At 44.3% G+C, this 25,623-nt stretch overlaps 1 protein-coding gene across 4 annotated transcripts in view; it reads right to left on the reverse strand.

Annotated features, from left to right (window-relative positions):
* Positions 1-25,623, reverse strand: part of LOC146634213 (uncharacterized) — a 132,391-nt gene that overhangs the window by 28,497 nt on the left and 78,271 nt on the right. For 3 of the 4 annotated variants that reach the window (XM_085375293.1, XM_085375278.1, XM_085375244.1), the window contains exon 1: positions 16,811-16,937. The exons of the other annotated variant lie outside the window; for it this stretch is intronic. In XM_085375293.1, the coding sequence (XP_085231419.1) occupies positions 16,811-16,847 (37 nt within the window). In that variant the 5' untranslated portion in view covers positions 16,848-16,937. Of the gene's footprint in view, positions 1-16,810; positions 16,938-25,623 lie in introns of those variants that run through there. 4 annotated transcript variants of the gene reach the window in all.

Consider the following 25,623-nt stretch of genomic DNA (forward strand, 5'->3'; position numbering starts at 1 on the left):
CCGTTTGGATCTTTAGCCATCAGAATTGTTGTCTTAAGGCCAAGAAAGATGCCAAGCGGATTTATTTTACCAAGTGGATCATCATGGCCTTGCCATATTGGTCCATTTGATTGACCTTTATTATAATTATGAATTTATTTTATTTTCAGTTGCTACAAACGGGACAGACATGACTGGGGGATAGGACAGGGAGAAAGAATGAAAGAAAGAGAGGGAGAGAAAGAAAACCAAAGGGGAGAAGAGACGGTGAGAAGGGGGGGAAGAAAGAAAAAAAAACAAACAAACAAAAAAAACAAAACACCTGGGTCACCTGTATGGAGAAAAAAAACACAAGAGAAAGCAAACAACAAAGAGCAACATAATAAAAAAAAAAGCACCATCACAATAAACTAGCTAGCAGTAGATATCAGTAGATACTAAATGATAAACGATATTGTGCAGCACGCAAGATAGACAGCGCACAATGTGCTTTGAGGCAGCAGCCAAGAAAGCTGTAGTCCGCGCCTGTGAATACCCATGTGTACACCTGTGTGCATAGCTGTGTGGATCAGCATGCTTGCATTCCAAAGGTTTCTCCATGTAACGATCTGCTAGGGAGTGTGGGGAGCCACAGCCCCGTCCTCCAGGGTATGAAGCAGGTATGGAGGAGATCAAAACTCCAGACATCCAGAGGCCCCCAGAACACAAGAGACCAAGGAAGACCAACAGAGGGGCAGCCGCGCCACTGTCCCAGTAAGAGCTGAGGAGAGTCCCAGATGAGGGCTCACTCAGCAGCCGCGGAGCAGAAGCCAGGGGGAGTTGCAGTGACGCACCCGTGAGCTCCGCCGGCAGCCAGCTGTGCCTGAGTGACCAAGCCCCAGGCCGAGAGGCCGGGGGCACCCCACCTCCGAAGTGGCCCGAGCGAGCCCCAGGCCCCGATAAGCGGCCGCCAAGGAGTGAGCCAGTGTGTACCCGGACGCCCACCCCCTGACACAAAGAACCACCAACGCACCGACACCTGAGGGAGTCCGCCACTGGCAGGGGAAGTGGTGGTGGGTGGAGATAGGCCTCCAAACCTTGGAGGGCCTGAGATGTCCCCAGAGAGGTGGCGTCTGATACCCAACCTGACATATAGACACAGACATACAGGCACACACAGATACAAACATCCATTCCCACCCTCATGCTCTCATATGCACTTACTCCACACTCAACCAACGTGGAGACAGACATAAAGAGACGCTGTACACACGATCACACTCCCCAAGCGTACTCTACGAACCGGGTCTAGGTACCCTTGCCCCTGGAGGGGGGAACTGCACCCAGACCCAGGTGGTGTTACCCTTTTCCCTGCGGTGGGGAGAGGCAGACCGCCCCGACTCCTCAGCAGCAGGGAGGCCCCACACTCCAGACCGCAGTCGGACGGCCAACTCCTCCTCCTAGCCCCCCCGCTCCAGCAGGCCGCAGAGAATGGGGGTGAGAGAAGACTCCAAACCTCCCTCCACCCGCTCATTGTAGTGTTGATGCATGTGTGTTCTAAGGTGCAATTAAAACCAAGGAGGGCATGGAGCTACCTGCCAGAGAGCAGCAGGTAAGCGCATAGTCCCTCCTGCTAGCCCTCAATGTCTACGTGTATTTAAAATTGAGAGGTGGGCAACGACGCCAGGGGTGAGGTGTACACCCTGATGGTAATTTGGACTCCGTGTATCGTGCCCCCCCCCCCCCCCCCCCCAAGATCCTATATGTATGTGTAATGAGAGTGTGAGTAATGTGAATGTCTAAGTTGTGGGATAAAATTGAGGCAGAGGCAGCCAGAAGGGGACGGGGGGGGGGGTAGCCTCCTCTGCACCCTGGTGACATACCCCTACTCCAAGGCCCTGCATGTGTGGGTGGTTGTGGTGGAGCAGGAAAAGGGAGGTAGCTGGAGATGGGGAGGGAAGGAAGGGAGGGGCCCGGGATAGGGTTACCGGGGCCCCGCCCTGGAGCAAGGCCCGGGGAAGGTGCCCGAGGGCGAGCGTCTGGTGGCCGAGATGAAATATTATTTTAAATTCATAATCTATGTTACTATTCATAATCCTTATTATTACTGTTGCATCATTTTTGATTTATCATTATTGTCATTTCATTGACACATTTATTGAAAGTGGTGAGGTTATATTAAAGTCTGTATTTCAGGTTTTAGCCTAAGCACATGATAATCTTTCATTGCAGGTGCAACTGTAATCATGTTATACACATATTGCATAATTAAAGGGTTGAAGCTCGGTCAAGTTAATTAATGGTTTGAAGCTACGGGCAGCGCGATGTCTGGCCGATCAATGGAGCAAAGTTCAGCTATTGAAAGGTTGCCTACATGTTTACAGTATAATTTACTACATATTGCCTGTGTGCATTCAGCAGCCTCCTGCATTGGAGTTTGCCTGGTAACAGATGACTCAAACGGAGTCAGGAGGTATGCTTCTAAAATGTCTTTGTTTGTTGAGGGAGGTCATGTACTGAGGTTAAAATACAGACATAAGTCTGCCTGCACACAGACTTGTTTTGCTTGTAAACGGTATGCTCATGTTCTGTTCTGAAGTGCAGAGAGTAGAATAACAGGAAGCATCTGGAGGAACAGAGGAAGTAGCGGTTCCTTTTTAGAATATGTCCTCGCTGGAGTTACTGGTCATCATAAGTATAAATATCACACCCACCTATTGTCAGGCGGGAGATGGAGCCTGATGTTTTGCAGAGCCCATCTTCACCACATACAGTATATGTGCTTTAATAAAATCATTTGTGTTGACCCACTATGGATTTTCAGTCGTATGTCTCTTCCTCAAAAATTCGAACAGCGACAGAGACCAGACAAAGAGCGATTCAGAGGACCCTTATTAAAAGAACATCGAGGGAACAGTTTACCCTGCCCGGGATAGGGTTACCGGGGCCCCGCCCTGGAGCCAGGTCCGGGGAGGGTGCCCGAGGGCGAGCGTCTGGTGGCTGGGCCTTAGTCCACGGGGCCCAGAAGGGCACAGCCCAAAGAGGAGACATGAGCCCATCCTCCCGCAGGCCCACCACCCGCAGGAGGCGCCATAGGGGTCGGGTGCATTGTGTGCCGGGTGGCAGCCAGGAGCGGAGGCCCTGGCGGACTGACCCCCGGCTGCCAAGACTGGCAATAGGGACATGGAATGTGGGGAAGGATCCTGACTTAGTGGCGTGGAGAGGCCATGGAGAAAGACTTCCGGACTGCCTCGAAGAGATTCTGGCAAACCGTCAGGCCTCTCAGGAGGGGAAAGCGGTGCACTACCTGCACTGTGTATAGTGCTGGCGGAGCGCTGCTGACGTCGACTGAGAAAATTGTCAGGCGGTGGAAGAAATACTTCGAGGACCTCCTTAATTCCACTGACACGTCTTCCGAGGAGGAAGCAGAGTCCGGGGGCGAGGTCACTGAGACAGTTAAACAACTCCTTGGTGGCAGAGGCCCTGGTGTTGATGATGTCCGCCCCGAGTTCCTGAATGCTCTGGACGTTGTAGGGCTGTCCTGGTTGACACGCCTCTGCAATGTTGTGTGGAGATCAGGGGCAGTACCCGTGGACTGGCAGACCGGGGTGGTGGTCCCCATCTTTAAGAAGGGGGACCGGAGGGTGTGTTCCAACTACAGGGGGATCACACTCCTCAGCCTCCCTGGGAAAGTCTACGCCAGGGTGCTGGAAAGGAGAGTTCGTCCGCTAGTCAAACCTCGGATACAGGAGGAACAATGCGGTTTTCGTCCTGGTTGTGGAACACTGGACCAGCTCTTTATCCTCTCAAGGATACTTGACGGTGCATGGGAGTTTGCCCAACCAGTTCGCATTGCCGGCAATAAGTCGGACTTGTTCCTGGTGGGTGATGGGCTCCGCCAGGGATGCCTTTTGTCTCCGGTTCTGTTCATAAATTTTATGGACAGGATTTCTAGGCGCAGCCAAGTGGCGGAGGGCTTTCGCTTTGGTGGCCTCAGAATCTCATCTCTGATTTTTGCGGATGATGTGGTTCTGTTGGCTTCATCGGGTGAAGGCCTCCAGCTCGCACTGGAACGGTTCGCAGCCGAGTGTGACACAGCGGGAATGAGGATCAGCACCTCCAAATCTGAGGCCATGGTTCTCAGCCGGAAAAGGGTGGAGTGCCCACTCCGGGTCGGGGATGAGTTCCTGCCCCAAGTGGAGGAGTTCAAGTATCTCGGGGTCTTGTTCTCGGGGAGAAGGGAGCCGGAGACCGACAGACGGATTGGGGCTGCAGCTGCAGTAATGCAGACGCAGGTGTTCCAGGCATGGAACACCTGCGTGAGGTGTTCCAGGCATGTGAGGTGTTCACATGCCTTCTGTGGACGAGCTACTTTCTATTTTAAATTCCCTGAATTTAAAATACTCTCTAGACCCAGTCTAGACCCAGTTGGGGAGCTACCCAGAGCTCTAATCCCACACCTGTTCGCGCGATCTGAACCCTTATCGAAAGGGGAGCTACCAGTCCTTCTGTGGACGAGCTACTTTCTATTTTAAATTCCCTGAATTTAAAATACTCTCTAGACCCAGTCTAGACCCAGTTGGGGAGCTACCCAGAGCTCTAATCCCACACCTGTTCGCGCGATCTGAACCCTTATCGTAAGGGGAGCTACCAGTCCTTCTGTGGACGAGCTACTTTCTATTTTAAATTCCCTGAATTTAAAATACTCTCTAGACCCAGTCTAGACCCAGCTGGGGAGCTACCCAGAGCTCTAAACCCACTTAACAAACAAACAAACAAACAAACAAACAAAACAGTATATAAAATCAAAACCGATAAAATCAGAACAGTAGATAAAATCAGTAGTTAATGTAAGTTTTGAAATATAAGCTTAACAAACAAACAAAACAGTATATAAAATCAAAACAGATAAAATCAGAAATAGATAAGATCAGTAGTTAGTGTAAGTTTTGAAATTTAAGCTTAAAAGTGTGGATTTGGTGCTTTATTCAAATGCAGCTGAGAATAGGTGAGTCTTCAACCTGGATTTAAATAAACTGAGTGTTTCAGCTGATCTGAGGCTTTCTGGGAGTTTGTTCCAGATATAAGGAGCATAAAAGCTGAATGCAGCTTCTCCGTGTCTGGTTCTGACTCTGGGAACTGATAAAAGACCGGATCCAGATGACCTGAGGGATCTGGAAGGTTCATACTGGGTCAGGAGGACACTGATGTATTTTGGTCCTAAACCATTCAGAGCTTTATAGGCCAGCATCAGAACTTTAAAGTCTATCCTCTGACGGACAGGCAGCCAGTGTAAAGACCTCAGAGCTGGACTGATGTGGTCCACTTTTTTGGTCTTAGTGAGGACTCGAGCAGCAGAGTTCTGAATGAGCTGTAGTTGTCTGACTGATTTTTTAGGTAGACCTGTAAAGATGCTGTTACAGTAATCAAGCCTACTAAAAATGAATGCATGGACTAGTTTTTCCAGGTCCTGTTGAGACATCAGATCTTTTATCCTTGAAATATTCTTGAGGTGATAGTAAGCTGACTTTGTTATTGTCTTAATGTGTTTTTCTAAGTTTAGGTCTGCATCCATCACTACACCCAAATTTCTCGCCTGGTTTGTGGTTTTTAGATGTATAGATTGAAGTTCTCTGGTGACCTGTAATCGTTTTTCTTTGGCGCCAAAGACTATTACTTCAGTTTTGTTTTTGTTTAGTTGGAGAAAATTGTGGCACAACCAGTCATTAATTTCCTCAATGCATTTACCAAGAGCCTGTACAGGGCCTCGGTCTCCTGGTGACATTGTGATATATATTTGTGTGTCATCTGCATAGCTGTGGTAGTTTATTTTGTTGTTCTTTATAATCTGTGCCAGTGGGAGCATGTAAATGTTAAACAGAGGGGGTCCCAAGATGGAACCTTGGGGAACTCCACATGTGATACTTGTCTGCTCGGATGTGAAGTTACCTATTGATACAAAGTATTTCCTGTTTTCTAAGTATGTTTTGAACCAGTTTAGTACAGTTCCTGAAAGACCTGCCCAGTTCTCCAGTCGTTTGAGTAATATGTTGTGGTCAACTGTATCAAATGCTGCACTGAGATCCAGTAAAACTAGGACTGACATTTTTCCACTGTCTGTGTTCAGACATATGTCATTAAACACTTTTGTCAGAGCGGTTTCAGTGCTGTGGTTCTGTCTAAAACCTGACTGGAAGGCATCGTAGCAGTTATTCTGTTTTAAGAAGTAATTGAGCTGTTGAGAAACTGCTTTTTCAATGATCTTACTTAAAAATGGGAGATTTGAGATCGGCCTGTAGTTTTTCATTTGTCTCTTGTCAAGATTGTCCTTTTTCAGTATAGGTTTGATTACAGCAGTTTTTAGTGGTTCTGGAAACACACCTGACATTAAGGAAAAGTTGACGATCTGTAACAGGTCTGACTCTAAAGTCTTTGAGACCTTTTTGAAAAAACTTGTTGGCAGGACATCTAAACAGCAAGAGGAGGAGTTCAGTTGACCTAAGATGTCCTCCAGGTCTTTGCTGTTAATCGGGTGAAACTGTTTGATGGTGTTTAAACAGTTTTTCGGTGGACACAGTACATATCCTGGATCTGCTGTTGATGTACCAATTGCTTGTCTAATTTTTTGGATTTTTTCAGTGAAGAATTTGGCAAAGTCATTGCAGGCCATGGTTGAATGAAGTTCAGCTGCCACTGGCACAGGAGGGTTTGTTAGCCTGTCAACTGTAGAAAATAAGACCCGAGCATTATGGCTGTTTTTAGTGATGATGTCAGAGAAGTAGGACCTTCTTGCACTCCTCAGTTGTAAATTATAATTGTGAAGTTTCTCTTTATAGATGTCATAATGAACCTGGAGGTTTGTTTTTCTCCATCTGCGCTCAGCTTTCCTGCACTCTCTTTTTTCATTTTTCACTAGTGTGGAGTTTCTCCATGGAGACTTTTTCCTTCCAGAGATAACCTTCACCTTAATGGGGGCAATAGTATCCATTACATTTAACATTTTTGCATTAAAGCTATTGACGAGCTCATTGACTGAACCTTTGGACAGGTCAGGTGTTAATGGGAAGACCTGGTTAAAGATCTCACTACTGTTTTCAGTTATACACCGTTTTGTGATCACTGCTGTTGATATATTTGTGTGGGCTGAGATTTTACTTTCAAAGAAAACACAGTAATGATCAGATAAGCCCACATCAGACACAGTAATGTTTGAAATGCTCAGGCTCTTGGAGATCAGTAGGTCGAGAGTGTGTCCTCTATTATGTGTGGCCTCTGTTACATGCTGAGTCAGCCCAAAGTTGCCCAGAGTGTTACTCAGGTCTTTAGTCCCTTTGTCCTGAGGGTTGTCCACATGGATGTTAAAATCCCCAACAATAATTACACAGTCGAAATCAACACAGATCACAGACAGCAGTTCACTGAGGTCATTAAAAAAGTCTGTGCAGTATTTGGGAGGCCTGTAAACATTAAGAAACACAACTTTGGATGGGGCCTTCAGCTGTAAAGCCACATATTCAAAAGACTGAAAACTTCCAGGAGATAGCTGCTTACATTGAAATGATTCATTAAATAAGACAGCAACCCCTCCTCCTCTCCTGCTCACCCTGGCCTCACTGATAAAACTGTAGTTAGGAGGGGTCGTCTCGATGAGAACAGCTCCACTGTTATTTTGGTCCAACCAAGTTTCAGTTAAAAACATAAAATCAAGGCTGTGCTCAGTGATTAATAAATCATTAATTAAAAATGTTTTCCCAGCTAAAGATCTAACGTTTAATAAAGCCAACTTAAGTGTTTTAGAGGCATTACTTGTCCCCTCGTGTTTGGGAGCAGTCTGTGGCACACAAGGTATGTTTACTATATTTAAAGATCTTTCAGAGTGCAGCTCTCTGTGTTTTGACCAGGCCACATGTCTCCTTCTGTCACCTAAAAGTACAGAAATTTTAAAACCTTATAGTAAACAGGGTCCCAGCTTCTCCTGGGAAAAGTCACCACTGCCATAATCCTCGCAGCCCGGACCCTCCACACATCACACATCAGACTGCGGAGACAACGCATGAAGGTGGTAAGGAGGAACTAAGGGGGGCGAGGCTGGGCAATGTGACTTCGATTGCTCTGTTGAGGGTGGGGCTCGGTGGCGAACCTTTGGCTGCTTTGGTGGGGGGTTTATGGGGGACAAAGAGGGATTGGGCCGGGGGGTAGATCTGAGCCCAGCATTGACCCGCTCCATCATCTCTTCAATGAATTTCAGGTGTGGGGAGGCGGGAGAAAGGGAGGGAGAGGAGGGTGATGGGGGTGATGGCCTGTCAGGGGTTTGGGGGACTGGGGAAGATCCTGGTCCTGGTCGTTGGTGTTGTTGAGAGAGTTGGAGGCAAATAGGGACCCCTCTTCTTGCCTCTTCTTGCCTCAGATGTCTCTCCTTTCTGAGGCTCTTCCCGGGTGGGGGCAGATGGAGCTCCTCCTCAAGGTTTCTGCTGGGCTTTGTCTGTTCTTGGAGTACTGTTTGTTCCTCTTTATGAGATAACTCCTTGTTTATCTCAGCCTTGGCTCCAAGCACAGATGGATGACATATGGAATAAAACAAGTTGGAGGTGAACAGTTTCACCCCTGACTTGTTAAAATTAAATCCATTTGCTTTAAACAGATGCCTGCGTTCCCAAAAAATATTAAAGTTGTTGATAAAATGCACTGAGTGGTCAGCACATGCTGATATAAGCCATTTATTCAGTGTAAACAGCCTGCTGAATCTCTCGTCTCCTCCTCTGACCGGCGGTACAGGCCCACTGATGAATACAGCTGCATTCAGAGAGTTTACAGTGTTTAATAATCCAATAAAGTCCCGTTTCAGAACCTCCGATTGTTGTTTGGACACATCGTTTGACCCTGTATGCAGGACAATGTTTGTCACAGTTGGATATTCATCTGCAATTTGAAGAATTCTCTCCTTCAGGATGTTGACCATATCGTTAGGAAAGCAGAGGACTTTAGTGTTCTTACCGCACATGCTTTGTACATCCTTTACGGCAGAGTCACCCACAATCAGCGTTTCAGGCCTAGCCTTTAGCTTTCCCCGTGGATTTTCAGGCCTTACTTCGCTACTTTTAGATGGATGGTTGTCCGATATAGATCCAGGGTCCTTTGATAGTGGAGCAAATCTGTTCTGCAGTTTCACATTCAGTTGTTTTGAAGGTTTGTTGTTAACCTTCCTATTCACGGTTCTCCAGTCCTGTTTCCTCTCGTGTACAGGGGTAGAAGAGCTTCTCTGTCTCGTAGGAAGTGAAGGCCAGTCGGTTTCAGAGATTTCAGCTCGCTGTGCCCTGCCTGTGGTACGTCCTCCCCCTTCCAGGAGACATGATTTATGTCTTGGTTTTGGACCAAGACAGTCCAAGGGGGGATTATCGCTTGAGGATTTATAATAGTGCACAAAGTCTACTTTCTTGGTCATGTTATCTGTGCTCCTTAGCTGTGTGCTAGCTTGCTCATAGCCATTGTTTTGAGTCAAAGGCAAGGTTGTTTCATTTCCACACAGTCCATTTACCTCCACGTTTACTTCTAAGCAATGAATTTTTGTCTCCAGTGCTGCAATCTTCTGCAGGAGGCTGTGGTAGTCATCTGTGGAGAGGGAAGGCATCTTGTTGCTAGTTAGCCTAGCGGTTAGCACCTTTCTAGGCTATCGAGGCTGCTCGGTGCCCAGACGCTGTAATCAGGCTTCAGCTGTGTCTAGGCCACAGACACACGGAGCGCTGAGGATAAGGTAACTATAAAAATGTTGCTGTTTCTGTTAAGAACACTTTAGTCCTAATGATCTATAAGTGTCCAGAAGCTATCGCAGGTAAGCTCATATGGAAAAAAGGGAAAAAATCAGCATAAAAATCGGTAAAAATCAATAAAAGAAGCAAAGCATTTAGAGAGCAAAGAGATGAAGCGTCCACACTCACAAAGGGGGAGGAGCCCCCTTTATTCAGTAGCTATACCTGGATTATAGCCACTCTTTAGTCATAATTACCTCATCTCTGATAACAAGTGGAATAATAAATTCTTAATTTCCAAAGAATATTGCTTCCTCCTTAAAGAGAAGTTATACTGTTCAAAGATTCTTCTGTCAGGATTGTAAAAAAAAAAAAAAGATGTGATTATTTACAATTCCCTGCTCCACCAAAGGCTAAGCAAATCATATAAGAATAATGTATCCATATGGAAGTAATAGCTGAGATTAAAGCTTAAAAACTCAAATGACTGCACATTCTGTGAAGCTGGGAATAAAACAGCCAGTTTTTAAATGGCAGTTTAAACTTGTTCAATGCCACAACAACAAATCCTCACCTTTAGTAGTGCCATGCATCGCTTGCAAGACAGCAACGCCTCCTTCTTTTAAAAGTCAGCCATAATCCTCAAATCTGAGATTTTACATGTTATAGTGTTTTCTCAGTGCTTATTTTTCAATTTCCAGATTTTTGTGTAGGAATACAAGCTGGTTGACAGAGTCAGGACACTTCTCTGTGCATTTACTATGTCTCCTGCAGAGGGGAATGAAATTCATTCATTCATTTATTTACTTACATTTTTTCTTCTTTATCACAGCCACCACAGTTTCCAGCAGTCTGGAACAGGCCTCACTGGTCTCTGCTTCAGACAAGAAGGGCAGGTCCTTAAACCGAGGATCAACAGTTGATGCCACTGTTTTGAGTCTACTGTGTGGGAGGTGATCTGTGATGATCACGGAGAGGACATCGACAGCCTGGTGACATGCAATACGCACTATATTAACTTTTGTGTGGATAACACCCCACCCTCCAGGACTGTGTGGTGTTTCTCCAACAACAAACCTTGGATTACCCCAGAAATTAAAGCTGTCCTCAAGCAGAAGAGGAGGGCCTTCAAATCTAGAGACAAGAAGGAGCTGAAAAGGGTGCAGAGAGAGTTGAGGGGACTGATAAGGAATGGGAAGGATAGCTACAGGCAAAAGATGGAGAACCAGCTTCAACAAAACAACGTTTGCGAAGTCTGGAGAGGCCTTAGAACCATCTTGGGCCACAAAGAACTCTCTGCCTGGGAGGGATGTGAGGTGGGCAAATGAACTGAATCATTTCTTTAATAGGTTTGATTCAGCCATGAGGCAGTCTTCAACATCAGCTGCAAACTCACCCACCCCTACTGCTGCACAGTAGGGTCTGACACCTCAGACACTTCACACCTCCTCTATTCACCCTGCTCACTCCTCCCCACCCCCAACAACAGCATCCAATACACACTCAACACAAGGCTCCAGCCTGTCTCTCTCAACCACCCAGGGTAGGAGGGAACTGAGGAGGATTAAAGCCAGGAAAGTTGCAGGTCCAGATGGCATCAGCTCAAGGGTCGTCAGGTCCTGCGCAGACCAACTGTGTAGGGTGATGGAGCACCTCTTCAACCTGAGCCTGAGGCTGGGGAGAGTCCCACAGCTCTGGAAAACCTCCTGTGTTGTACCAGTGCTCACCACTGTGAGAATCATGTTCTTTGATTTCTCCAGTGCCTTCAACACCATTCTTCCCACTGCCCTGAAGGACAAGCTGGAGAACTCAGGAGTGGACCATCACCTCACTACCTGGATTTTGGACTACCTCACCGACCGACCACAGTATGTGAGAACTCAGGGCTGTGTGTCGGACAGGGTCGTCTGCAGTATGGGGGCCCCACAGGGAACGGTTCTGGCACCGTTCCACTTCACCATCTACACTGCAGACTTCTCCCACAACTCCACCCGGTGCTTCCTGCAGAAGTTCTCTGACGACTCTGCAATAGTCGGCCTCATCACTGATGGGGATGACAAGGAGTACAGAGAACTGACACAACGCTTTGTGGACTGGTGCCAGCAGAACCACCTCCAGATCAATGCCAGTAAATCCAAGGAGCTGGTGGTAGACTTCCGCAGGCACAAACATCCTCCACTGCAACCACCGAACATCCAAGGTATGGACATTGAGGCTGTGGACAGCTACAGGTACCTTGGTGTTCATCTAAACAATAAACTGGACTGGACTCATAACTCAGACGCCCTCTACAGGAAAGGGCAGAGCAGACTGCACCTGCTGTGGAGACTCTTTTGGAGTGAAGGGCCCACTCCTGAAGACCTGAAGACCCAAATTTCCCACACGTGGGACTAATTAAGGTTATCTTATCTTATCTTATGCATAGTGTCTCCCTCTCAGTTACATATCTCTTTCACAGATCTTCTGCTATGGCAGTCTTAATTTCCCTTACTGTCGGTGTATCATCAACACTTTCTTGTGCACCCATCACAAGCTTGGCATGAAGAGGAGCAATGATGGACAGGGTTGGCATGCTCTCCTCTGACATCACCAGAGTGGCGTCCTTCATAGGCTTGAGTGCCCTGACAACTTCTTCTGCACATGTGATGTCAGACTCACTTAATGTGAAAATTACTTTTTCACTCTTCCTGACTTCTGCAGAAAGCAGAGCAGCACAGATGGCTGGTTGCTGTTCTAAAAATCATTCTATCATATCATAGGAGCTGTTCAATCTTGTAATTATGTCCATGATCAATCTGTGATCTGGTAGCTGAAGGAGGCACTGTTTCTGCTTCAACTGATTGCTGGCTGTGGTGCTGCGCCTGAAAAAGGCTGTTACACGTCAGATCCTCCCGAGAAGCCGCACCATGGATTGTATTTTCAGTGCTTTCTGTGAGGCGAGATTCAGACTGTGTGCAAAACATTGTATGTGCATCATGCCTGCAAGTCTAGCAGCGACAGCCATGTTTGGTGCATTATCGGTACCAACAACAAGGTCCTTTGCGTTCAATCCCCATTCAATCACAGCGTCAGTTAGTAACGCTGCAATGTTTTCACCTGTGTTACTGTCATGCATGGCCCATGTTTGTAATACATGAGACTGAAGTTTCCATTGGTCCGTTATGTGACGTGCTGTAACAGTTACGTACAATTCAGTGGCTCTCGAACTCTAAGCATCGCATGTCAATGCAACTGTCTCCGACAAGCTGTCCAGCACTGTCACTTTGACTTCTTGGTACAACTTTGGCAAAGCGATGTCCGTGATGTGTTGTCAGGAAGGAACGGTGTAACGGGGCTCCAGCGTTTTAATCATATTACGAAATCTTTTATTCTCCACAACACTCAGAGGGCACATGTCTTTGCAAATAAAAACAAGTACTGACTGCATTATTTTTGTTGTACGAGTTGAAGTTGCTGGTAGTTTCAAAAAGTTAACTTCTTCAACACCATAACTTTGTCGTTATGGTGTCTAGACACGTGTGTTCGTAAATTTGTTGTATTACCTGAATATTTGACTCTGGTGGTGCAGATTTTATGGGTGCGTTGCTCTTGTCATAGTCTTTACTGCCTTCTTTTGTCCTAAATCCAAAATAAGTCCACATATCAGCTTTAAAAGCTGTTGGGGCCGGCTGTATCCTCTCCTCTTCAGTCATCAGTTAGCTAGCACAACTGGCCACACATCCACTGTTTTACTTCGTTGGTTTTGGCAAACTAGACGCTTCTACAGTTATCGAGAGACCTTGTTTTTCCGTCAACGTAAAGGCGGTAAAAACTGCAAACAAGTGGCCAGAGTTTGAATTGCAACATACAAAAGAAATACACAGTAAATGCATGTAATTTTTCAAATGAAAAAAAAAATCAATAACACAGATTTTGAATATCCATTCAGTATCATTACATGAAATATCACGATATTTCGATGTATTGATATTTTCTTACATCCCTACATGCTATAAGTGCGTATATAAACATAAATTTGCAGTCCGACTGAAATAGTCTCATGGGCCGTATTCCTATCCGGGGGGGTGGACGTGCCCCACCCCTGGCATAGACTCTCAAGCAACAGGCACTTTGCTCTACCTACGGTTTATTGAGGTTATAGTTAACCCTCTCAGGCTCAAATTAAGTTTTAGTTGCTATTGCACAACCAAGTCCTCCAGTGGTACTTCTGAGTAAAAAAAACTCATAAAATATGTATGTGGGGTAATCAGGTTGTTAGTTTTTAACTGTTGCAAATCTGCAACGCCTGCCTTGAGAGGGTTAATCTCAGGAAGAGTCTTCCTGAACAACTCACTCTGCAGCCCCATAAACTAACTCCACCCCCACTGACCACTCAACATTTTTCATGCAGTACAGCCAAAACATGTCTCTTAAGGTGGTGTTGGAGAGGCGGATGTTGTCCAAGATAAAGACAATGTTGGATAACACCTCCCACCCACTCCATAACATGCTGGTCAGTCACAGGAGCACGTTCAGTGAGAGACAGATTACCGAAAAGCACCACTGAACGACACAGGAAATCTTTCCTGCCTGTGGCTCCCTGTACAACGCATCCACTTAACACACTGTTTACTGCAACAGCTACACCCTTTTTGCACATGTTCTTCCTTTTTCAGCTATTTATTAATAAGTGGATTTTGTGTATATACACTGGGGCAAAAAAGTATTTAGTCAGCCACCGATTGTGCAAGTTCCCCCACCTAAAATGATGACAGAGGTCAGTAATTTGCACCAGAGGTACACTTCAACTGTGAGAGACAGAATGTGAAAAAAAAATCCATGAATCCACATGGTAGGATTTGTAAAGAATTTATTCGTAAATCAGGGTGGAAAATAAGTATTTGGTCAATAACAAAAATACAACTCAATACTTTGTAACATAACCTTTGTTGGCAATAACAGAGGTCAAACGTTTACTATAGGTCTTTACCAGGTTTGCACACACAGTAGCTGGTATTTTGGCCCATTCCTCCATGCAGATCTTCTCGAGAGCAGTGATGTTTTGGGGCTGTCGCCGAGCAACACGCACTTTCAACTCCCGCCACAGATTTTCTATGGGGTTGAGGTCTGGAGACTGGCTAGGCCACTCCAGGACTTTCAAATGCTTCTTACGGAGCCACTCCTTTGTTGCCCGGGCGGTGTGTTTTGGATCATTGTCATGTTGGAAGACCCAGCCTCGTTTCATCTTCAAAGTTCTCACTGATGGAAGGAGGTTTTGGCTCAAAATCTCACGATACATGGCCCCATTCATTCTGTCCTTAACACAGATTAGTCGTCCTGTCCCCTTGGCAGAAAAACAGCCCCATAGCATGATGTTTCCACCCCCATGCTTCACAGTAGGTATGGTGTTCTTGGGATGCAACTCAGTATTCTTCTTCCTCCAAACACGACGCGTTGAGTTTATACCAAAAAGTTCTACTTTGGTTTCATCTGACCACATGACATTCTCCCAATCCTCTGCTGTATCATCCATGTGCTCTCTGGCAAACTTCAGACGGGCCTGGACGTGCACTGGCTTCAGCAGCGGAACACGTCTGGCACTGCGGGATTTGATTCCCTGCCGTTGTAGTGTGTTACTGATGGTGACCTTTGTTACTTTGGTCCCAGCTCTCTGCAGGTCATTCACCAGGTCCCCCCGTGTGGTTCTGGGATCTTTGCTCACCGTTCTCATGATCATTTTGACCCCACGGGATGAGATCTTGCGTGGAGCCCCAGATCGAGGGAGATTATCAGTGGTCTTGTATGTCTTCCATTTTCTGATGATTGCTCCCACAGTTGATTTTTTCACACCAAGCTGCTTGCCTATTGTAGATTCACTCTTCCCAGTCTGGTGCAGGTCTACAATACTTTTCCTGGTGTCCTTCGAAAGCTCTTTGGTCTTGGCCATGGCGGAGTTTGGAGTCTGACTGTTTGAGGCTGTGGACAGGTGTCTTTTATACAGATGATGAGTTCAAACAGGTGCCATTCATACAGGTAACGAGTGGGGGACAGAAAAGCTTCTTACAGAAGACGTTACAGGTCTGTGAGAGCCAGAGATTTTCCTTGTTTGAGGTGACCAAATACTTATTTTCCACCCTGATTTACGAATAAATTCTTTACAAATCCTACCATGTGAATTCATGGATTTTTTTTTCCACATTCTGTCTCTCACAGTTGAAGTGTACCTCTGGTGCAAATTACTGACCTCTGTCATCATTTTAAGTGGGGGAACTTGCACAATCGGCGGCTGACTAAATACTTTTTTGCCCCACTGTATATGCCTGTATATATTGTGCTATTCTTACTTAGTGTTTTGTCTGTCTTTGTTACTGTTTGTTTATACTGGAGCACTGTAATCAAAAATAATTTCCCCTAGGGATCAATAAAGTATTCTGATTCTGATTAAGCTGCTCTTGTTCACAATAATATGACACATCTGATTATTGTTGCTGTGTATTTGTGATCCAAAGCTCAGAGGCTTTTGTGTTTTTATTGATTCTCTTTTTGTTCTACTGACATAACACATTCAGTGCGTAGAAACTTATATCATCATACAGTATAACTGCAGGTGTGGGCGGGGTCACACTCAAAAACAGCAGAAGTTAACCAGACCAAACCCTGCAGGATTAACCTGAGTGTCCCAGTCCTGGACCGTTTGTTTAACCAGGAGGATCCAAGGCCTGATATTTGTTGCTGTATTATAAGTATTCTTGTTTTATTGTTATTGTTATTTACTTTATTGTTGTTAAATACATATCAATTCAAAATTGTTAAAAGTTAGTGTTATGTTCCTACATGTTAAAAATACTTGTAAATAAAATTCAGTTCAGTGACAATTGCTGTTTGTTTTAATCAATTTATCCATAACATAAAACTTTTAAACTAGTGCAACACATATAACTGTCATGGTGCGCTGTGTGGCAGGCAGGGATTGGACCCAAACTCACGGAGGAAGAACGTGAACTTGAAAACAGGTTTAATGCTGACCAAAGGAAAACCAAACAGAAAACCTAAACTGGAAACACATTAAAGAGAGAGAGATGAAAGAAAAGCTGATGATGAGAGCAGAGAGAGGAAGGTGTACTTACCGTGCAGGAGGATCACAAACACCACAAACATCTTCATGTTCCTGTCAAACTCAGAGACTCTTTAAAAGCCCTTCAGGACATCAGCTCACAGCAGCTTCACTTTCCTCTGCTGATCATCTACTGACACTCTCACACTGCTTCACTGTCACAGCTCAGAGTTCAGCTTCACACTTTGTTAAAGCACATCTGTGGAATGAAGTCCGACCGGCCACAGATCACTTCTGAGGAAAGAGGAGGACGTCGGCTTTCCTCGTAGTTTCACGCCCGAGCGCTCCGGTTGGAGGCGGCTGCTGCGGCCTCACCCTGACACGCACAAAGCTCCGCCTCCAGTCCTGACCATGAAACATCCACTGTAGCTACAACGATGCAGATGTGACCCTCAGCAGCTGGATTTCCTCTCCATAGATGTGTTTCCATGCAGATCATGGACATAAAGCAGCTCCAGGATGAAGAGTGTGAAAGAACTTCTTCCACTACAGTATTCATTACAGCACTGTGGCACTCCACAAACCCTCACACTGTCTCAATCCCTGTTTCCAGTTTACTGAGAGAAGGCCTGAAGCTCAGCCAATCACAGGACAGGAAGTGATCAGCTGACACAGTGATTTGAAGCTGTCAGGGTGAGGCTGCTTCATGCAGGTGTGAAACTATGAGGAAGCTGAACGCCTCCTCAGAAGTGATCTGTGGCAGTCTGCCATCATGTTTGGCTGCTCACACTAAATGTGACTCACTGGAAGTAAAACTACATGTAAATAGGTGTGTGTCAGGTATATTTAATTTTCTGTCAGGGACTGAAACTAACAAATATTTTCAGACACAGGAAAATTTGTGGAGGCAAAAATGTGTCTTTAAATGATCTTTAATCAAGTTTGGATTCAAACATTTGTAAAATACTTCATGTTATTTTTTATTTGTGTCTGGATTGAGGCACAAATGATTTTGTTTGTATATCTTAGTTTGTGCCTGATGATCACATCATACACAGCTGCAACTCTCAGAAGCCAAAATTCTTTCTGCATTATTTATTAGATTTTTACGCACCAGTCTACCGTTGCTTACAGCTCTGTCGACCGCTGTTGGTCTTTTTTTAAATGACCTCCGACAAGGAAGCCTCTTTTCTGCTGTTTAATACAGGAGAAATTTAAATTTTTAAAATGATGCCAAACTGCAAAACACTTGGCTGTCTCTAATAAAACCTCTTTACCTGATGCTGCTGAAGAAAAGCAGAGTAATGTTCATATGTTGATTCATGGTTTTCTTCAGTTTTTGTTCTACTGCAGAATATTTTTAAGGTTGTCAGGCCAGGAAAATCTCCTTCATGTTTTTCTGTGTTTTATCCTCAGTTACTTTGACACAAAGGCATCTGCTGTGATGTTCACACCTCTGATGAAGTCTCACAAGTGTCAGTACAGATAAATGATCAGAATTATAATATTTATGACTGTCTGAGGAAAAATTGAATCAAATTGAATAGGGGATCAAACGGCATCAGATAATGAGCCACATACAATAAACTCAGAGCCCACTGAGAGTAAATGGGGGGAAAGTGTTTACATTTGGAAGAGAGTGGTTTGACCAGTTTCCCTGGTTAAGACACAGTAAAGCTGACAACATGATGCACTGAATTTACTGTGGTGTGTGTGGAAAGACTGTATGGACAGCAATTTAAAAAAAAAAGTGCACATATAAAACTGAGGTGCACCAGTTCAACCATGGCAAAAAGTTTCATTACTGCTTTTGCTATAATGGTCATATTTTATTAGAAGTTTATTAGGAGTTTGTATTTTGAGATATTAGAATCAAAACAGAAAAGAAAAAGAAAGAAAGAAATTGGTGAGGAAGTTTACAGAAGGAGAGGGAGAGAAAAACACTGAGGATCTGCTCCAAACCTGCCCTAAGAAAAACAAACAAAACAAAAACAATCAAACACACACACACAACAAAACCAAGCGCGCCACAGGCCCAGAGATCCAAGACCCAAAGACCTCCTCACCCCCAAGCAGGGGCCTGACAGAGCCAGGGGGGCAGGCCCCACCAAGCAGCCATTAGCCAGTACTTTGTCTTAGTCAAGAACCACCAATTTGACAATTCATTGAAAGTACCATCGACCATCCCAATGCTTTTCCTTACATTTTAGCCGTATTTTTCTAATTCTGTCAGCTCTTTAATGACTAAGAACTTTGCCTGCTCCGGTATTCCGTTTAACTTAATGAACACCTTACAATCTGTTGTCCAGCTTGACTGTATTTTCTTCTGTTTCCTTAATAATCTTGCTTGTCTTGCAATATCTGTGTTTTTCTTGATTAGGTGTTCATTAACATACACATTCGTTCCTTTCAACTTCCTTCCTTGCTTCAGTAGCTCCTTTTTCTGCTTCCTATTAACAAATCTTATAATAATGGCAGGTTTTTGATTCTTGTTTTTCCTTGGAAGAGTATGGCACCCCTCAATGTCCTTACTATCCATTTCAATGCCTTTACTATTGAAAAAGGCCATTACCTGTTCTTCCAGGCAGCGCAACTCTTGCTCAGGCGGCTCCCCTCTCTCTTCTGCTACTGCTCGTGCATATGTCTGGTGCCTATGGATTCTTCGATACCCAACATCCACAATGACGGCGAAACAACTAGTAGCTCAGTGTTCCAACATTCGAAAGAAGGGACTGCTCTCACAGCTAGAGATTTATGAGGTACAACACAAATGCTACGGCAAGGAGGAGTCAGGACGCCAGGTCAGGGGGGAGATATCATCACCCCCACCCGAGATTGGGTACATAGCCCCAAGTGCGATAGGAGAAGGATCGTGGAGTGCGAGAGGAACTGACCTGAAAAATAGGATCAAGAAAGACCCAAGAAAGAGGAGGGAGATGAGGAACCATCATGGAAGGACAGGCCCCTGCACGGTATGTACCACCGGCAGATAGAGGAGGTGGCTGATATCCAGAAATCCTACCAGTGGCTGGACAAAGCTGGACTGAAAGACAGCACAGAGGCACTAATCATGGCAGCACAAGAACAAGCTCTGAGCACAAGATCCATAGAGGCTGGGGTCTATCACACCAGGCAAGACCCCAGGTGCAGGCTGTGTAAAGATGCCCCAGAGACAATCCAGCACATAACAGCAGGGTGCAAGATGCTAGCAGGCAAGGCATACATGGAACGCCATAACCAAGTGGCCGGCATAGTGTACAGGAACATCTGTGCCGAGTATAACCTGGAAGTCCCGAGGTCAAAATGGGAGACGCCCCCAAGGGTGGTGGAGAATGACCGAGCTAAGATCCTGTGGGAATTCCAGATACAGACGGACAAAATGGTGGTGGATAACCAACCGGACATAGTGGTGGTAGACAAACAGAAGAAGACGGCCGTAGTGATCGATGTAGCGGTTCCGAATGACAGCAATATCACGAAGAAGGAACACGAGAAGCTGGAGAAATACCAAGGGCTCAGAGAAGAGCTCGAGAGGATGTGGAGGGTGAAGGTAACGGTGGTCCCCGTGGTAATCGGAGCACTAGGTGCGGTGACTCCCAAGCTAGGCGAGTGGCTCCAGCAGATCCCGGGAATAACATCGGAGATCTCTGTCCAGAAGAGCGCAGTCCTGGGAACAGCTAAGATACTGCGCAGGACCCTCAAGCTCCCAGGCCTCTGGTAGAGGACCCGAGCTTGAAGGATAAACCGCCCACAGGGGCGTGCTGGGTGGTTTTTTTTTTTGGTTTTTTTTTATGTGTATATTAGGGGTGCAACGATACACAAAATTCACGGTTCGGTTCGGTTCGATACTTTGGTGTCACGGTTCGATATTTTTTCGATACAAAAAAATGTTCATGCATTTTTAATTTGTCATTTATTAAAATTATAAATATATATTTTAACTCAAAAGTACAGTTTTTAAATTTAACCCTAACCCTTGTGCGTGTTTTTTATTTTGACAGCGAATGCGCACCTGCGGACCACTTATGTGCAGCCCTGGTTATTTAGCTCATCATATTGCAGCCACAGAAATTCTTTTGTCCATGAAACCATAAAGCTGCACTTTCTTTTTGCCTTATAGTCTGATTTGTCATAACTTCTCCGTTTTGTGGTAAGCTTTTCTTTGGCTGTCACTTCTTCACCCTGACCTGTCTTATTTGGCTCAGCAGAACTGAAATGCTTTTACACACGCACTCACATAAGCTCAGCGATTCTCTGCGCGATCAACCTCTCACATGTTTAAGCTTGCTGCGGGAGATTTCACTTGTCATGTTTGCATAGTAAGCTAACGATTAATAAGACGATGTCAGAGGAATTGGTGCACAAATTATCATCACTCACAGATCAGTGCTGTCGCTCTCTATACACAGTTCGCACGATTGCAAAGTGAAAGCAAAAAAACAAGCGCAAATTCAAACGCGACTTCAATATGTCACATATTGACAGTGGCTCACCGATGCCAATGACATAATTACCCAGCTACATTTCTGTCACCAGGAGACCGAGGCCCTGTACAGGCTCTTGGTAAATGCATTGAGGAAATCAATGACTGGTTGTGCCACAATTTTCTCCAGCTAAACAAAAACAAAACTGAGGTAATAGTCTTTGGCGCCAAAGAAAAACGATTACAGGTCACCAGAGAACTTCAATCTATACATCTAAAAACCACAAACCAGGCGAGAAATTTGGGTGTAGTGATGGATGCAGACCTAAACTTAGAAAAACACATTAAGACAATAACAAAGTCAGCTTACTATCACCTCAAGAATATATCAAGGATAAAAGATCTGATGTCTCAACAGGACCTGGAAAAACTAGTCCATGCATTCATCTTTAGTAGGCTTGATTACTGTAACAGCATCTTTACAGGTCTACCTAAAAAATCAGTCAGACAACTACAGCTCATTCAGAACTCTGCTGCTCGAGTCCTCACTAAGACCAAAAAAGTGGACCACATCAGTCCAGCTCTGAGGTCCTTACACTGGCTGCCTGTCCGTCAGAGGATAGACTTTAAAGTTCTGATGCTGGCCTATAAAGCTCTGAATGGTTTAGGACCAAAATACATCAATGACCTCCTGACCCAGTATGAACCATCCAGATCCCTCAGGTCATCTGGATCCGGTCTTTTATCAGTTCCCAGAGTCAGAACCAGACACGGAGAAGCTGCATTCAGCTTTTATGCTCCTTATATCTGGAACAAACTCCCAGAAAGCCTCAGATCAGCTGAAACACTCAGTTTATTTAAATCCAGGTTGAAGACTCACCTGTTCTCAGCTGCATTTGAATAAAGCACCAAATCCACACTTTAAGCTTAAATTTCAAAACTTACATTTAACTACTGATTTTATCTACTGTTCTGATTTTATCTGTTTTGATTTTATATACTGTTGTTTGTTTGTTTGTTTGTTTGTTAACTAGTTAGTTAGTTTATTTGCTTGTTTTATTCAATTTTAAATCATGCTTTTTATTTGTTCTTGTTTCTAATGTCTCTGTAAAGCACTTTGAATCACCTTGTTGTTGAATTGTGCTATACAAATAAACTTGCCTTGCCTTGCCTTGCCTTGCCTTGAAAGAATGCAAAAGCATTGACATATATTTTTCCTACAATAGCCCGACGGGCAGGGAAGAGATAGATTTTGGTAGCCCGACTGAAAAAATCTCTAGCCCCGGGACGTCGGGCTAGCGATATTGCGAGCCCTGTATCTGATTGAGGAATCACTCATCTTTGGAAAAGAGAGTTTATTACAGAGAAATGGCTCTTTCCAAAATAAAAGCTATACTATCCGCTTCTTCTGGGCTATATTCTCAGCAGCATAAGGAGAATCATGTGCTAACAGCTGTCTAAATGACTCGGCTAAAGTTAGTAGCATGCTTGTTGTTTTGGTCTTTGTACTAGGATGATGTCGGCGTAAATGTGCAGTCATATTCGTTGTGTTCCCACTAGTGCTTTCAGGTTAATCTCGTTGAAATGACCTTAACGCCACAACACGGCAAATCTCCGTTAACGAGCTACCGCCGATCGCTCCGTGCATGGGGCTAGACGGCTAACACACTAGTTCACACCAATGTAATTGAGCATTGCATGGCACATCCAACATACTGTTTTACTTTAGTCCATGACTCGCTTACCTTCAGGGTCATACGTCACATGAAAACCAAAATAATTCCAAACGCCAGATCTGAATGAGGGTGGGGGAGGTTCAATTTGCCTGTTGCAAGGAGAGCTTAACTTCTGTCTCGCTAGCTTGCTCTGCGCTCTTCCTTCTGACTATGCTGTCTGTGTTGAATGCTCAGTGGATCTGCGCTGGACAGTGCAGCCTAGGCGGAGTAGTCGAACACAGATTCACTGAGCGCTCAACACAGACAGCATCGTCAGAAGGAAAATTGATCAAATAAATTACAAATGTTGTATTGTTCGATACATATGCGTACCGAACCGAAAGCACTGTATCGAACGGTTCAATATCGATACGAATATCGTTGCACCCCTAGTGTATATATATGTATATATGCTTAAATAGGGGAGGCATGATTAAATAGTGGTTACTAGCTGCCGACTCTCGACCATCCCCCTGGCACTGCCCCCTACGCCCATTATCCCATTCCCCCTTCTGGAGCCAAGCCACAAACAACACAAACCTGCTACAACACTGCCTGATCTAAAACCAGTTTTGGACTGGATCTAGAGTATGCTCCTTCTCACCATATCTCTCAGGCTGATTACCAGTGACAATGCCTATTCATTGGTCTAAAAACATTTATTTTTCTATTGTGCATTTATTAAAATTCACACAAGAACTTTCTGTACAGAGAATCATGATCTTTTAGCCATTAATTATTTAACCACAACTCCATAACTACTCCTGCCACACACCTACACCTGCAGCTATGGCAGCATTAATGATTAAGATTTTAGCAATATAGGCAATAAAAGGCACACACTCATATGAAGTCATATGAAAGGAAAGCCATTTTTTAAAGGTCTTTTTAATTAAACTCAGGAATGCACAGCTATGGATCTCTCTATGTGGGGCAGTCTGCACACAGAGAAGTGAGGCACAACTCATAATTCAAAGTATAAATGAGGCACATGAAAATAGCGAATATTTGTGATTGGTTATCGACGGGGAGAGCTTGTGGTTTCTGATTTATTCTCCTTGTGAGCCTTCCACATGGCAATGGTTTCTGTCCTCTAATCAGGGGTCTTCTGTTCTGTGTGAGAAAACTCTCAGCTCTAACTGATACCTCAAAGTTTATATGTTCTGTTACACTATCAGCAGTACAGGAACACCATCTTATACCTCAACACACAGCCGCTTAACACTATCTGAAACACTCGTATCTTTTCCTTCTCAGTTAACCCTACACACCATGGGATCAGTGCTTGTATCCTTCAACTGAGGAGTGTATCAACTCTATTATGAGCATACATTGTAATTAATATTAAAAAGATCCTTTGACTGATCCATCCAGCATTCCTATCCAGGTGTGATACTCAGCCTGGGGCCTTTCTCTCTTAAACCCTTTCAGACAGTAAAAATTTCTGTCATCCTCCTGATAGCCTTGGGACCTAGGCTGATGGCCTAGAGTACATCAAGTGCATCACTGCACACTCTGGTGGATACACCAGGCATTACCACATTACTACCACTAAGGGGCGTTACAACTCATGGTTCCATCATTCACATCACAGGCAGGAGATATCTTTATGGCCACCCATCAGCCTGCAATTGGTCCGCCATCACAGTGCTGTCACTGATAAAGCGGTGATTTTCCGTGGCCTTATCTGTAACTCCTCAATGAGCAGTTGTGCCCTCTGCAGTTTGTAGATACAAGTGAAAAAGCTTACAGCACTTGGTATGGTCTCTAATACAAGTACTACTTTATTATTAATGCAAAATAATACATTACTTCATAATAGTTCATACTGGAAGTCAGGCAATATACTCTTTCTACATTCTTTGTTCCAATTTTGCTGCCCTCGATCTTCCTCCAAGTTCAGCTCTGTACAACAATATATCTGCTTGCTCTGCTCCTCTCAGTCATCTACACTAGCTCCAAGGCCACTCCCTCATTCAGGTGCATTCATTTACTTTGACGTTCTGATTTCTTTCCTCCATGTCTCTCTTTGACTGCTTGCAAATCTAAAAGTTTGTGGATTCCCATATGGAAAAGAAATAGAAAATACATATAAAGACTTGCATAAGATGCGGCCTACTTCATATAGTGAATCATATCAGGCTTATATGATTTACTCATGAAAGTGGCCACTTTCTCATTACTTTCATATATTGTTTTAGTAAGTATCCAAAACATACAAGTTTCATTATATAATTTTTCAAAGGATCTTATATCTGTTTTCACTCTTGTATGCTTTTCAAACAAGTTTCACACAAGACAGACGCAAACTTTATCAGATTTATAGATATCTTTTCCATATGGGTTATTAGGGCTGCTCGATTATGGCAAAAATGATAATCACGATTATTTTCACTGAAATTGAGATCTCGATTATTTGACGATATTTATTTAACCCTTTAAGACCTACTATAGAACCAAGTCCGCCAGAGCTTATATTATTTTTTTACATGTTGTAGTGCCATTTATGGGAGCATTTCAAGTTGCTATACAACTGTTATAGCCCATATTTTAATAATATGTATGCATTAAGTCCATAGTAACTACATTAATTGCAAAAAAGTGCAATAAACTACAAAAAAAAATTTTAAATCGTTTTTGTTTGTTTTTTTTTACATATATTACTTGGAGAAATTTAAGAGGTTTATGCCTCAAAACTTTAAATACAAAAAAGTTGCAAAAAATAGTTTACAACAACAGGAAATTTAT

The sequence above is a fragment of the Diplotaxodon limnothrissa genome, linkage group LG3 (assembly GCF_057381915.1).
Source record: "Diplotaxodon limnothrissa isolate DT_005_m linkage group LG3, D_limnothrissa_male_GT1.1, whole genome shotgun sequence".
Lineage (NCBI taxonomy): Eukaryota > Metazoa > Chordata > Actinopteri > Cichliformes > Cichlidae > Diplotaxodon > Diplotaxodon limnothrissa.